This window comes from Zosterops lateralis (assembly GCF_965231275.1).
Source record: "Zosterops lateralis genome assembly, chromosome: 3".
Taxonomy (NCBI): Eukaryota; Metazoa; Chordata; class Aves; order Passeriformes; family Zosteropidae; genus Zosterops; species Zosterops lateralis.
In genome coordinates, this window is record NC_139764.1 from 85,214,484 (window position 1) to 85,227,151 (window position 12,668).

A 12,668-nucleotide genomic window follows, 5' to 3' on the forward strand; every position below is an offset into this window, starting at 1 on the left:
ACAGATTTCATTAAACACACACATTAATCTTTCATAAATGTGTGTGTTCCAGACATGGAAAAAATTATTATGGACCTCAAAATGATAGTGGGGACTTTTCTTTGAATTTAGCAAGTACAATTGTTTGTCTATTAAAAAACAGATCTTTAAAAGCAGAAAGGAAGAAAAGGAACTCTTTGGGTTGAATAAAGTTGTGATGTGCTTGTGCAGAAAAGCAGACAATTGTCTTCTCCTACTGTATAGCATCTCCAAGATTGAGGTGCATGTATATGTTGGCAAGTTCACAGAATCATCGAATTATGTATTATTTAGAATTATTTAGGTTGGAAAGGACCTTTAATATCATTGAATCCAACTGTTATCTCAGCACTGCCAAATCCACCATTAAACCATGTCCCCAAGTGCCACACCTATATGTCTTTTAAATACCTCCAGGGTTTGAGGCTTGACAATCTTTTCCAGGAAGAACTTTTCCTAATATCTAAAGCTTCCCTGGTGCAACTTGAGGTAATTTCCTCTTATCCTGTCACTTTTTATCTGGGAGAAGAGACCTCCTTTCAGGTAGTTGTAGAATGCCCTCACCATCAAGTCAACAGTGATAGCAAAATCATTAGCTTTTTTTCCCTGAAGTTTTAATCTTCTCCTGTGTAGAATGGGAAAATATTAGTGAGGCAGAAGAAAACTCACAATTTCTTGATCAGTTGCTCTCTGATGAGAGAAAAGTTTATCATCCTCCGGACAAGATAATGGAAGTGGCCTTACAAGGGAATCAAGGAAAGGAAAGCACCTGCCTATCAAAAGCTGTGAAGGTGAAGAGAAATAGCTGGCATGTATCAACAAAAGTATAAGCTGAGGAAGAACAAAAATGTTGTTTTTGAGGCCTCTGCATTCAAATCTATAAAAACTAAGCCTGGCTGCTTTGCTCTGCAGCTATATAAAAAGAAATGAAGCACTAAACTAGCAAAAAAAAAAAAAAAGGAGCAGTAAATTTTTTAGGAGGAAGCCTTTGATTCCCCAGAGTACAGCAGTCATTTCAGTGAGGAGTACATGGACAGGCTGATACGCTGCCCTTGTAATATAATTTGGAAAAACAAAATAATCTCTAATGAGCTGCAGCTGAGCAAATCATTATTCACCTCAAAGCCTTTTTTTATCAAATTATATTTTAGCCAAGCACTTGCAAAATTGTGAATAACGCTGCTGTGGAAAAAGTTGAAACAAAATTATAGTATGAGCAGAAGCACCAGAAATGCATTTTTATGGCTATATTATTAGTTTGGTATGTAAAGATTCACCTGCATAAGTTCCCATGCTCCTTTGTACATGCTAATATTTTGACATCACTGTGATAATTCATATATAGATTTTTCCTTCCTAACTCTCAAGAGTTAAGAGATATTTAGTTTTCCAATTTTCCGATAAAAAAGCAGACCATTTTGCATGGATGCATATTATATTAGGTGTTATATCACAAAAAGTGGCACTGTGTTCTGGGACCCCCAACATAAGTAGGGCACAGACCTGTTGGAGTGAGTCGAGAGAAGGATTATGGAGATGATGAGAGAGATGGACCACCACTACTATGAGGAATGGCTGAGAGAGTTGGGATTATTCAGCTGGGAGAAGGCTCTACGAAGATCTTATAGTAGCCTTCCAGTATCTTTTTACAAGACCATATAGTGACAGGACAAAGGGGAACAGCTTCAAACTGAAAGAGGGTAGATTTAGATCAGATATTAGGGAGAAATTCTTTACTGTGAGTGTGGTGTGGCACCAGAACAAGTTGCTGGAGAAGTTGTGTGTTCCCTGTCCCTAGAAGTATTCAAGGCCAGGCTGGATGGGGTGTTGAAGTACCTGATCTTCTGAAATATGCCCTGCCTATGGCAGGGGGAATGTAACTAGAAGTTTTTCAAGATCCTTTTCAACCCAAACCACTGTATAATTCTATTAAATTACTGCCTTATTTTTATGAGAGCAACTAAATATAGAATTTTATCGCCCAGGCTAGAAAACCATGCTACACAGATTTACAAAATGCTCTACTAGTAGAGATTTTCTGATACTATTGGAGATGTCTTTCAGGAAAAAAGTTTCTTGAGAACAAGCTTTAGTCTTCATAATTATTTATGAGTGTAGTTCAAATCTCTTCCGAACTAGAGTGTCCAAAAAAAATGTAGAGGAAAACTCACTTTATGCAAAAGGGCTATTTCAGTGTGTGGTAAGACAGTAATACATTACTAATACTTTTCTAAACCAATCCCTTACATTTTTTTAAATTCAATAAATCCTATTGCTTAGTATGAATGCATAACAGAGTAGAAAATATAAATAACCTATGTATTCAAGTATTTCCTCAATTTTCACAAAATCGATTTCTAATTCTCTGTGGTAAGGTTTTATGTAATAATGGTTCTCATTAAAAATGGTCAGAAAAGCTTCAATATTCAGTTCCTAAAAAGCTCATAAAATGTGAAATCTCATTGCTCTTCCACACCTAACTATTCTCATTTTATTTTATTTTTTTTTTTATTAGCCCCCATTCATCTTTTCTTTCTGGATTTTAGATTTTGGACAATTGGGGATGAGGTGAATGGTTTCTTGTTTCAGTTTGTTTTGTTTTGTTTATTTTGCTGTAATTTTTTCTATTTCAGGTGGCTATTTTCCATAGAATGTATTAGGAATAGATGAAGAATTCCTTATCTATGCTCCTTAGAGGCATGATAAAGTAGATTATTCCTAATTCTGAGGTCTTACTTCTTAGTCTTACTGCTTGTACCATACCAAATTCGATAGGTTTGAAGAACATATGAAAGCAAACGTACTCTTATTTGAGGCATTTCAGTCTTTTTTATTTTTTCTTGGATACTATCCTGAAGCAGGCCTGTGGGGTCCTAATCACTGATTCTATTCTTGGTCCTGCAGTCACTCATAATCACAGTACAAATAAATTTGTAAGTCTCAGGAAAGATTTTACCCAGTTTATCCAAATAAAGTAAAAAAAAAAACCCTCAAATCACACCTCAGAAGACACTGGTCCAGGCTAGCCAAGTACCGGGTAAAATAGACAATTCTATATAAAATAATTAGGCACATCATTTTCTGATTCCAGAGGAAAAGAAGATAATGAGCAATGAGGAATATTCTTCATAATATTATACAGACTAAGTTTGGGTCATTAGATCCATCATCTCATCTGTCTTTCTACATATAACAGTCCATTAAGCTAGCAACAGATACACTTTAAAGAGATTAAAGTATGTTAGTTAGACTGAAGTAGTTCAGTTTTCAGAAAATGAAACTATATGCTAAGGGTAGAAAGAGAGAACAGGCTTAAGCAAGCTCCATAACTTCTGCTATAGCAGTAATTGATTTGGTAAAATGGTCTGAAAGCCCAAACTATGTCTATCCTACAGAAGGGAAAAATCCCCCAAATTCTGAGGATTTAATATGAAACTAAAGAAAGGGAGGAAATTCCTCACTAGTAACAAAACTCTTGTGATCAGTATGTGAATAAGAACTTTCCAGAAGGAACTAAAGAAAGGATATCCTCTACCATTAGAGTTTATTTAACCTTATGACTTTACTTCATCTCCATCCACAATAAAAAAGACACTTGGAAGAATTTCTTGTTGCACTCTCCTTTTTCTCAAAATTACATTTAACAAATTGCACATTATTTGGCAAAATATTCTCAGCTATAATGACTGGTAAGAGACTCAAGATTCTGTGCTTGACTAAGAACATTTTCTTAATGCAAAGCTGCAGACCCTGCAAACACATTAGGACAATGCGAGAAAACCAGACCGAAATCTGGTATATGATCTGTGATGTTCCATTTTCTGCTCATCAAATCATTGCTTGATGCTTTAGGTTATGATTCCAGGAAACAAAGTGCACCTATTTATCACTCTGAATTTTCCAGTTATAGTGCTTTAGGAAGAATAACCCTAATTAGATTCTTTAAACATTATTATTAGAGCTAAGCAAATAATTTCCTAAAGGTTTATTTCGTGGATTTGGGCATTTTTGTCCCTTAATACGTTCAGTGAATAAATTTTCTTATTAGTCAACCAGTTGTATAAGCTGGTCAAACAGTATTTGTTGAATTCATTTGATGATTGATTTGTATCAAATGTAGGGTAAATTGTTCATGAGTAATTGTTCTGTTATTGAAAGAGATCTACTTATCATCCCTAGCTTTAAAAGGAACCTGTACTCCATAGTGCATGAGGTAAAATAAACTAAGAAAAGTACAGGCTGTACATTTGTAGCACAGCTGACATTCATAATTCTCTTAACTGCTTTTCCTCAAATGCCCATCGTGTAGGACATCATGCCCTTGAAAGACATAAACAGAGTGTAGATCTCCACAAGTCAAACCATCCCCCTCTATTATTTCATCATGTTCAAGTACATAGTCTCTTTAGAGGCCTTGTGGTTGTTATATTTTTACTATGCCAGGTATTTTCTGAGTTGTCCCATGGAGATGCAGGAACATTAAGAAGGAAGAGTGGCTAGGCACTAATTCAGAAGGCTTGATATAAATTTCCTGCTTAAGTGGTCTCAGTTCTCCATCAAGAAAAGATGAAGATGGAGTACAGACTCATCTCAAAAACATATTGAGGAGATATATTAATTTAAGACTGGGAATTATTCTGAGGCTGTTGCAATAGAATATTAAGCATAATATTGATATATGTATCAACAAGAGTCCAGACAGTGTAACTGAACCCCATTTTCCTCTGAGGTGCCATCTGATGTAGGCATCTGAAGTGTCAGGGCATGCAGTAGAGGCAGGAAGTCAGTCTGGCACATTCTGTAAGTAATTGAAAAAAGCCATGCTGTTCATGGTGCTGGGGATTATGAGCAAAGTATATATATTATCTTTAGCATTAGGGGTGTATTTTTAGTTTAATGACTCTCCATCTTTACAAACAGACTTTCAAATGGATTTTAAGGTTAAAATATGGTGCCATTCTAGGATGATTTACAGAGCTACCATGTTAGTCTTAGTACAAATCTTGAGTCATGCTGAAGAACACATAGCACTAGCTGGCTTTCAGCTTCTGTAACACTGCTTATTAAGGCTTGAAAATTGTCCCATGTCAATTCCAGGTGAGTAATAGAGAAAACTGTAAAAATACAGGAAGCTTTGTGCATGAGGCAGTGAATCTACAGTAGTTACATACAGTAAAGAAACAGTCTTCAGGGGTCAATCACCTGTTGTTATGTGGTAAAATTCTACACTATATACAGCAAAGAACTGTGGTTTCCTCACATTAAACTCTCTATCCCTCCTCTGTCCCAGAAAATCATGCTTTTATTGCCTGCTGACAATGGCCTCTCTGCTATGCTATCCTCTAAAGGATGGTAGGCATTGTTTGGGAGAGTGCTCACTGGTATGGTCTGAAATGGTCAGGGGGCATGCTAGCACATACATAGCTGAACAGTGCAGATGACTACAAGGATGGCTTTTAAGCTGAAGTTTATTTACTAGTATAACTATAAGCTTCCAGTTCAGCACCTCTCTAGCCAGGTTAGCAGGGTCTATGGCCAAGGAAATCTCTGGCTCTCATCATACTGAACACTTTTCTTTAGATAGTATTTTCTCAGGTACAGCATCATGTGAATTCTACCATGTGATTTCCGGTTCTAGATCATATGCAGCTTGTTTGGAGGGCAAAAACACAGGGACTTGTCTGTATTCTATGCTTTAATGTATTAAATATTTTATTTATGTATATCACCTGCTTTATATACTTCAGGCCTTTTTTTTTTTTTTTTTTTTTTAAGACTGTGCATCTAATTTTCTTTTATATATTTCAGATAATAAATGAAGGGGATTCAGCTCAGATTTTTTGAGAATATACAGAGTGATAACCCCCCTCTATTCCTGGTCTGAGTTGGTTAAATAACTTTATTGGTAAGTTAAGCGCACTGAGACAGCTCATAAATGCTTTCATAAGTGCACATATTTATTATAGCAACACCGTCTGTCAGCAGCTTCCTTATAAAGCCCTATTTTCAGGGATTTATGGAACTGACATATGTATCGTGGGGGGGAAAAGCCCACATTTGCAGGGCGATGACCTTATAGGTCTTTACCTCTATTTTCTCCGATTCTTTAAATATGCTGCGTTGTTCACTTGGAGAAGCAGAAAGATGTAAGACAGACCAATTTTCTTTGTGAACAGCTCCCAAGTGTAAAAGTCCATTTTTCTTCTTTAATTCGTATGCACATGAGCTAGACTTTAAATTTTGTGCAGCAAAAAGATATGTTTAGGTGCTTGCGTAGTTTTAAAGAAGCATTACCTATTTTAAAATGTTCTTTGGCAGAAAGAATATTTCACAGTGTAATTTACTCATAATTAGTATTTCCAAAAAGGAAATATAGAAAGAAAAGATAAAGCTGCTCTGGGTTAGAAATGTCTTCTTTTGTTCAACAAGTCAGACCTGCAGCTCTTGAAAAATTACCAGTGCCTACCAAAGCCAGTAAGTAAGTCAAACCACTGAATAACATGAAACAACATTTTGCATACTTGAGTTTCTAACTAGCATAGACATAACAAATGAAGTTTTTGCAACAGAATAGAATACCAAAATTATTACATGCAAAAGTATTACAGCCAACTTAATGTGTTTTTGAGCATGAACACTAAAGGAAGAGATGAGCATGCAGGCGTAAAACAGAAGCTTCTGTGTAGTGGGGAAAATTCCTTTGACAATCTATTCTGTCCTATTTTTAAAATAATTCTTGCTTTGGCCTATACTGAAACTGAATCCTGGGCCTCAAATAAATTGGGTCTAATGAAACAGAAATGCAGCTCAAAGGAATTAATCAAAATCTCCTCTAAGTAGGAATCCAGATTTGAGGAATGGAAGCCAGGCTAGTGCTTTTCAAGCTACCAAAGAATTTTAAACATGTTACAGAAGTGTTGCACTTGGTTGAGAAGCTGGGAAGTTATGAAGCACAGAGCTGTATTAGTGTGCCTCTGCTGAATGATAAATGGAGTAGTGGCCTTTGGAAAAGGATGCAGAGTAATAAGAATGTCAGTAGAATATATCATGCAGGGAAAACCCATTGTCCATGAGAATCTTCAAAGGCTCATTTCCCACTATAGTATTAACCTGGCTGAATGCTTCAGCTAAGGGACAGAGAGTAACTAATATACCTAACATATACCGTGGTAACATATTTATAAAGCAATATACATAATGTATTACATCTATCCATGTAAACATGTTTAGGCAGTACATAATTCTGTAATGCCTATGCTATGCAAAGAAACCTTTTGTTAGGCTCTTTGAAAAAAACCCACATAGCATTTCTTCATTTAAAGTCACTTTACCTTTTCCAAGACACTGGAATAGATTTACCCTATAATCATTTCCTATTGTTACATTCAAAGGTAAAGTTAACAAAAAGAAATATTCCTGGCTTCCTAGCCTGCACTTAAAGAATTTACAGAATTAAAAATCTCTCAACAAGTTGCTCTTCCAGTAAATCTAATTTATTCACATCTCATTTTCTAATAAACTAAAATATGTCTTGCCTCTGACCCCTATAAAAATTTCACACAGTGGACATGAAAGAAGGGAATCTGATTCATTTTTGGTCTTCTACAGTAAGACAAGGCTTATTTCACAAACACCAGCATTATACAAGATCAAAATAATATCCATTAACATAAATTATTCTTTCTCCGATCTGTTTTCCTCTTGGTATTGCTTAAGAGAAACCTAAGAGTAAATAAGTAAGTTTCTTTTTATGCCAGTGATTAGCAATGAATAAACAGAGCAAGTACTAAAGCTGACTTTGCACCTACTGAATGCTGCAAGTGTCTGTACTCATTTGATATGCATCTAGCAAAGCTTGGATGTTCCCAAAAGGCCACTCCATGAACACTGAGAGAGCAGCGTCTGCTAGTGGTGCCTGTAAGACACAAAGACAACGGAAAATATTTATATAAGTGAACAACCGGAAAGAATAAACCTTATTTAATCTATATTCCATGCTATTTTAAAGGCACATACAGAAACAATTTCATGCAGTGATCATCGGTATATAGAGAGCAGTATAAGATCTTGGAACACATTTCAATGTTTACTTGATTGCTTTTTAGCAGTGTTTTCTTAATTAAAAAGATTTTTATGTTTTCCCTCATTTTCATCGCTTTGCCTTATAGATCCAGTCAAATTGGTTTCTTGTCAGCTTTTTCTCTGTGACTATAATGTTCATATGCATATGAATACATATGTATATATACAGATATATGTACACACACCACAGACCCATGCATATATGTTACCTGTAAGAGACAGCATATGTACATGTGTATATTTGCATGCATATGCATAAGTAAACATGTGAGGTTTCTATATTCACATATATGCATATTTATGAGTCTAGTAATAGTTTATCTAGGACACAAAGTAAAATATTTCTCCCCTTTTATATCATCATAAGATTTCAGAGTAGTACTGTACCTGTGGCATTAAGAGGACATCGATTGAATGCCATGTCCCCAGCTGGGGTCCTTTTCCACACCATGGACATCAAATAGTCTTCAGGACATATTTCATAAGGTGCTGTCATTTATAAATGAGAATTTAAATAGAAACATTAACATAGTTTATATCAGAAAAATAAGTGTTCAATTTCATCCTACCTTTTCCTGAGCTGTATATGTTATCATAATTTGGCTTAATTTTAAGTTTGAAGTACAAAAAAGAGAAGCCTGAAAATCTGCATATTTGTCTTTGTGATGGTATTTATTTCATATAACCTGTGGCTTTATTCTCCCCAGCAAGCAAGCACTTTTTAGGTTGTAGTTACAATCTTAATAGGTTTCAATCTTTCCTTGTTGCTCTATTTTGCTCAATAACACTAAGAAACAATCACAAGATGATGAGACTTAAACTGTGATAAGTTATAATGCTAATCTTGAACTTAAATTCGTAAAGATTTTTCTAAAATTGAATCTTTATGTGAAAGATTCAGTTCTGAAATGACAGTTGAAACATTAAGTGTGCTAAAGGTGCTAAATTCTGAAGGTTATTATAAAACCAGGTTGTTTCTTTGAAATGTGTTTCAGTACAAGTTGGTAATTAAGAAAGTATAGTCAATAACGTGGGACTGAGTGTCTATAAAACAAAATAACCTTTTACTGGTTATTGCAATACCATTTAAAGGGAAAAAATATTGTCACTATTTTGTACTAACAGAACTGCATGGGGAAAAATAAACTTCAGCAAATGCTTCATGTTTTATTTTCAGATGGTCACAACTACAGATTCCTTTTGCTCTTTCTATGTTAGTGTAGATTCCAGCTTACAATTTTGGAGTAAATTAGATTAGCACTGAAAACATCTGGCTGAAGTCATCTCACAACTCACATCACTGACATGTTAGTTACTGAAATCTAATTCACTCCAAGATCAGCAGAGAAAATCAGGAATTGTTTATTATATGTATTTCCAGAAAAAAATGTAACCCTGTGTATTACAGCGAAGTGGTTACAAAACAAGAAAAAAGAAAAGAAAAAAGAAATTCATTCTAACAGATGGTGTGATAAGGCAGAAAGCAATTCAGTGATTCACTCATGGTTGCACGGGAAATCTCTAGCAGAGGCAGGAACAGACTACAGATTTTGCCCATCCCATTATCTAACCCATAAAATCGCCCATCTTCCCTGTTTTGTACTTCTGCTGACGGAAGTGTGAGCAAGGGAACCGAGTAGACTTTTGCACAAAGCTGTACCCTCTCTTTGTAGAGGACAAAGAATACCTAGCAGATGGCTCAGTAATACTAATATGAATCACAGTTGGGCAGAGAAATTACTTGCTAAATTTGCCTCACCATCAGCATTCCTGAATCGTAAATCAAGACAGTTGGTGCTGCTAAAAATCAAGAAATCCATTAACGGCAAAACTCAAAGAAAGTCAGTTATATTCATAATCTAGAATACTAACCCTGCTTCAGATATGCCCACAGAGTGAATTCATCAGGACAGTGTTACACTGGGAAAAACCAGATTTTGATAAACATAAGCCATCTGGTGACATAAGCAAGAGCAATTACAATTCTATGATGACCTTATAAACAAAAGAAATGTTCTGTTTTGAGGAGCGCAAATTAACATAATAAGGAGGTAATATTATAAATTACATAAATTTGCTAGAGCTTAGAGCTCTCTGAGAACTATATTTGTTATGCAGCTGTGGCCATTTCAAATGTGTTGCGTTCACTAATCACCACTTTAGGTGCTGATTCTCAGAACTAAAACTCTTCCTTCCACATACTAAATGTTAAATGTGAGGTTTTTTTCTGGAAAAAATATATATACATGCATCCATATGCACACTTAAACCCACCATATTTTCTCTTTTACGTTAGTAAGACACAGGTAATATCACAGATTTCCCATGTATTTGGAAGGGTACTAGTGTGCTTTTCAATTAAATTCTCAAGAACTCAAGATTATATTGAAACTTTAACCTAATGCCAGAGATAAACAGTGCACTTGTCTGTTGTGTTCAAAGTAAAAGGCACTCCTAAGACCTAGAGTTATCAGGAAAGAGGTGTGGGAGCAGCTGGAACTTGGGAGAAGTTTCATTTAGCCCAGGCAAAGACCTTTTCCTGCTCTCTGGCTTACCCTTGGCTTTTCAATGCTTCCTACAAGGATCAAGGAGTGCTGTGGATAAAAACAAACTGCTTCCTCCCAAAGCTAAAACCTATCTGGCAGAGCTTACTCATCAGGCATCCACCCACATTAAAGCATCTGTGAGGCTTCAACCCATGTCGCTCATGGAGGCATTATAGTCACACTGGAGTGGTACCATATCTGAGTTAAAAACCCTTGTTGATCCTGCTGGCTCTTCTCAGGACCAGTTGAAATATTTCTGTAACTATGGCACAATTAATTCATAACACATCCACAGATAAATATGAGTTTGCTGTACAAAATCATAGAGAACTACTAGAATTTAGAAGCAAATAGCAAATACTGAGGTAAAATTTGCTATCACTGGCAAATAAAAGGCAGGCCTCTTTCACTTTATGATGTGAATCAGCAGCATCTTCCCACACAGAGCATGCATCCGAATATAACATATTACACCTTTGTAATGATAGGCCTGAATTCATCCCACTGAAGCACAGATATTCAACAAAGTCAATGGTCTAGAAGCACAGTCTTGTTCTGACATTGCTGGAGAGAAGACATGCATCTCCCAGAGGCAACCAACCCAACTGGGATCTGTGGAAGCTCAGTACAACACACAAAGCAAGACACACACATGCAGTCTCACAGAGTTTACTGTGTACACAGGCAGATAACACATATGGGAAAGGGTAATGAAAGGGTGAGGCAAGTTAGCCTACAGCACACAGTAGCTCAAATGATGGTAGAACTACATTCCTCTCCCGAATCCTAATTCAATGTCCCAGGCAAAATGATCGTAAACAAGGGCAATAGGAAAAAAGCTTTTGGATGTCAGTGTTGTAATCAGAGAAAAAACCCCAAACCAAACCAAACCAAAACAACAGTAACAACAAACTCCCAAGGTTTAATTTTATTATGTAGCTGAATATTATTTGAATTATTTGAATATTCTCCCTTCTCCTATTCTGTCTTATCTATCTAACACTGTTGTGAAAAAACTTTGATCATTGGTGGACAATGATTAGCTATTCTTCGGTTGTTGTGCACTCTTGCCTTTCTGTTAACTAACAAGATAGTCTAGCATTGTTTTCAGTTATACTTTAGTCTAAAGTACTCCTATATTAGGCTTTATATCTACTGAAATATGCTTGTAGGAAAAGTGCTGAGAATTTTTTTTGAGTAAAATTCACATAAAGCATTAATATTGGAAAAATGTATAGAGTTAATATAGATTTAACTATTAGGGAATTAGGTGTTTCTGGAAACCAACACTGTATTGCTGAAACCTGAAATATTCTTAAAGCTGTCATAAGAACATAGTCCTATTTTTATAAAAATAAATTTACAGAAGTCTTCTATCCTGTATACTGCTGCACTTTGGTTTTGGTTCTCCCATCCCTTCATTTTTACTGACACATTTGGTGGAAATTGCCTTATTTCTCTTACACATTCTTCTACAAGCTCCTGATCACCTTGCCATATAACTCCTTATCAGATGCAATTTCTTTTGTTATCTAGCTGTCTCCATTATTTTTATGGGACAGACATAGTGTTCATTCATCTTGTGTAAGTTTTCTGCCATGACTCCTGAGTGACTAGCTGCTTACCAAATACAGAAGCTTTTTTTACTTTCTCTGATTTGTTTCCAATTTTCTGAAGTTACCCTTCACAGCAAAGTATTTTGAGTGCAGAATACTGCTGACCTACTAGGAGTGAAGTTTAATTTTAGACATTTGGGATCCAACAAAGCAGCAATAACTGAAACCAAAATATCTTCAGATATTTTGAGTTCAGTTATTTGTTTTTCATTCCCAGATTATTACACAATGGAAAGAAAAAACAAAAGTTTTAAAATTTATAGCTGTGAATAAGAACAAATCACAAACTACTAAAATTTGTTCAGAAATCTAGCCTTTTGAGAAACCAACTTTCAGATACTTGTTGCATGTAGGTAAAACCTTACAAAGGGAAGGCTTTGTAAAATCATGGCTCAGGCCTGCTACT

At 35.6% G+C, this 12,668-nt stretch overlaps 1 protein-coding gene across 1 annotated transcript in view; it reads right to left on the minus strand.

The window, feature by feature from the left end:
- The window catches only part of ADGRB3 (adhesion G protein-coupled receptor B3), a 445,728-nt gene that overhangs the window by 232,800 nt on the left and 200,260 nt on the right, over window positions 1-12,668 (minus strand). The window contains exons 8-9 of the mRNA XM_083856501.1: window positions 8,488-8,589; window positions 7,827-7,933 (exon numbers count right to left, since the gene is read on the minus strand). Coding sequence (XP_083712627.1) covers window positions 7,827-7,933; window positions 8,488-8,589 — 209 coding nt within the window. The remainder of the gene's footprint in view (window positions 1-7,826; window positions 7,934-8,487; window positions 8,590-12,668) is intronic.